Consider the following 2,500-nt stretch of genomic DNA (forward strand, 5'->3'; position numbering starts at 1 on the left):
CAGTTTACATCCAACACTCATTTTTCTTAAGTTTGCGACTTATTTTCTTAAAATATTGAGACTTTTCTTCTTGAAATATTGCGACTTATTTTTCTTGAAATATTGCGACTTATTTCTTAAAATATTGCGACTTTTTTCTTGAAATATTATGACTTTTTTTCTTGAAATATTGCGACTAATTTTTCTTGAAATATTGAGACTTATTTCCTTGAAATATCGAGACTTATTTTTCTTGAAATATTGCGACTTTTTTTCCTTGAAAAATTGCGACTTTTTTTCCTTGAAATATTGCGACTTATTTCCTTGAAATATTGCGACTTTTTTCTTGAAATATTGCGACTTATTTTTCTTGAAATATTGCGACTTATTTTTCTTGAAATATTGCGACTTATTTCCTTGAAATATTGCGACTTTTTTCTTGAAATATTGTGACTTATTTTTCTTGAAATATTGCGACTTATTTCCTTGAAATATTGCGACTTATTTTTCTTTAAATATTGCGACTTTTTTCCTTGAAATATTGCGACTTTTTTCTTAAAATATTGCGACTTATTTTTCTTTAAATATTGTGACTTTTTTCTTGAAATATTGCGACTTTTTTCCTTGAAATATTGCGACTTTTTTCTTAAAATATTGCGACTTATTTTTCTTGAAATATTGCGACTTTTTTCTTGAAATATTGCGACTTTTTTCTTGAAATATTGCGACTTTTTTCTTGAAATATTGCGACTTTTTTTCTTGAAATATTACAACTTTTTTTCTTGAAAAATTGCGACTTATTTCCTTGAAATATTGCGACTTTTTTCCTTGAAATATTGCGACTTTTTTCCTTGAAATATTGCGACTTTTTTTCTTGAAATATTGTGACTTTTTTCTTGAAATATTGCAACTGTTTTTCTTGAAATATTGCAACTTTTTTCTTGAAATATTGCAACTTTTTTTCTTGAAATATTACGACTTATTTTTCTTGAAATATTGCGACTTATTTTCTTTAAACATTGCGACTTATTTCCTTGAAATATTGTGACTTATTTTTCTTTAAATATTGCGACTTTTTTCTTAAAATATTGCGACTTATTTTTCTTTAAATATTGCGACTTTTTTCCTTGAAATATTGCAACTTTTTTCTTAAAATATTGCGACTTTTTTCCTTGAAATATTGCAACTTTTTTCTTAAAATATTGCGACTTATTTTTCTTGAAATATTGCGACTTATTTCCTTGAAATATTGCGACTTTTTTCTTGAAATATTGTGACTTATTTTTCTTGAAATATTGCGACTTATTTCCTTGAAATATTGCGACTTATTTTTCTTTAAATATTGCGACTTTTTTCCTTGAAATATTGCGACTTTTTTCTTAAAATATTGCGACTTATTTTTCTTTAAATATTGTGACTTTTTTCTTGAAATATTGCGACTTTTTTCCTTGAAATATTGCGACTTTTTTCTTAAAATATTGCGACTTATTTTTCTTGAAATATTGCGACTTTTTTCTTGAAATATTGCGACTTTTTTCTTGAAATATTGCGACTTTTTTTCTTGAAATATTACAACTTTTTTTCTTGAAAAATTGCGACTTATTTCCTTGAAATATTGCGACTTTTTTCCTTGAAATATTGCGACTTTTTTTCTTGAAATATTGTTACTTTTTTCTTGAAATATTGCAACTGTTTTTCTTGAAATATTGCAACTTTTTTCTTGAAATATTGCAACTTTTTTTCTTGAAATATTACGACTTATTTTTCTTGAAATATTGCGACTTATTTTCTTTAAACATTGCGACTTATTTCCTTGAAATATTGTGACTTATTTTTCTTTAAATATTGCGACTTTTTTCTTAAAATATTGCGACTTATTTTTCTTTAAATATTGCGACTTTTTTCCTTGAAATATTGCAACTTTTTTCTTAAAATATTGCGACTTATTTTTCTTGAAATATTGCGACTTATTTTTCTTGAAATATTGCAACTTTTTTCTTGAAATATTGCGACTTTTTTCTTGAAATATTGCGACTTTTTTTCTTGAAATATTAAAACTTTTTTTCTTTAAAAATTGCGACTTATTTCCTTGAAATATTGCGACTTTTTTTCTTGAAATATTGCGACTTTTTTTCTTGAAATATTACGACTTTTTTTCTTGAAAAATTGCGACTTATTTCCTTGAAATATTGGGACTTTTTTTCTTTGAAATATTGCAATATTGGGACTAGTATGCATTGGAGAGTAGACAGATGAAGCCCCTCTGAGGGATTATGTGTATATGAATCTGTAGTATTTGTATTGTAACATCTCGTCTGTGTCTCTGCAGCGATTTGAAGACTAAGATCGAGAAGGAGGACACGAAGCGAGAGCTGCTGGGCACTGACAGCCATCTGTCGGACTCCCACTGCATCCGCTGCCTGCAGCCCTTTAAGTTCCTGGTCAACAGCAAGCGCCGCTGCCTGGACTGCCAGATGTTCACCTGCAAGGACTGCAGCCGCTACAACAAGAAGGAGCACGG

The 2,500-nt window shown here is 28.2% G+C and overlaps 1 protein-coding gene across 5 annotated transcripts in view; it reads left to right on the forward strand.

The window, feature by feature from the left end:
* mlpha (melanophilin a) overlaps window positions 1-2,500 on the forward strand; it is a 31,326-nt gene that overhangs the window by 14,964 nt on the left and 13,862 nt on the right. For all 5 annotated transcript variants that reach the window (XM_035998777.1, XM_035998776.1, XM_031292213.2 and 2 more), the window contains exon 3: window positions 2,309-2,500. This exon is cut by the window's right edge and continues 30 nt beyond it. In XM_035998777.1, coding sequence (XP_035854670.1) covers window positions 2,309-2,500 — 192 coding nt within the window. The remainder of the gene's footprint in view (window positions 1-2,308) is intronic.

This window comes from Sander lucioperca, chromosome 24, assembly GCF_008315115.2.
Source record: "Sander lucioperca isolate FBNREF2018 chromosome 24, SLUC_FBN_1.2, whole genome shotgun sequence".
Classification (NCBI taxonomy): domain Eukaryota; kingdom Metazoa; phylum Chordata; class Actinopteri; order Perciformes; family Percidae; genus Sander; species Sander lucioperca.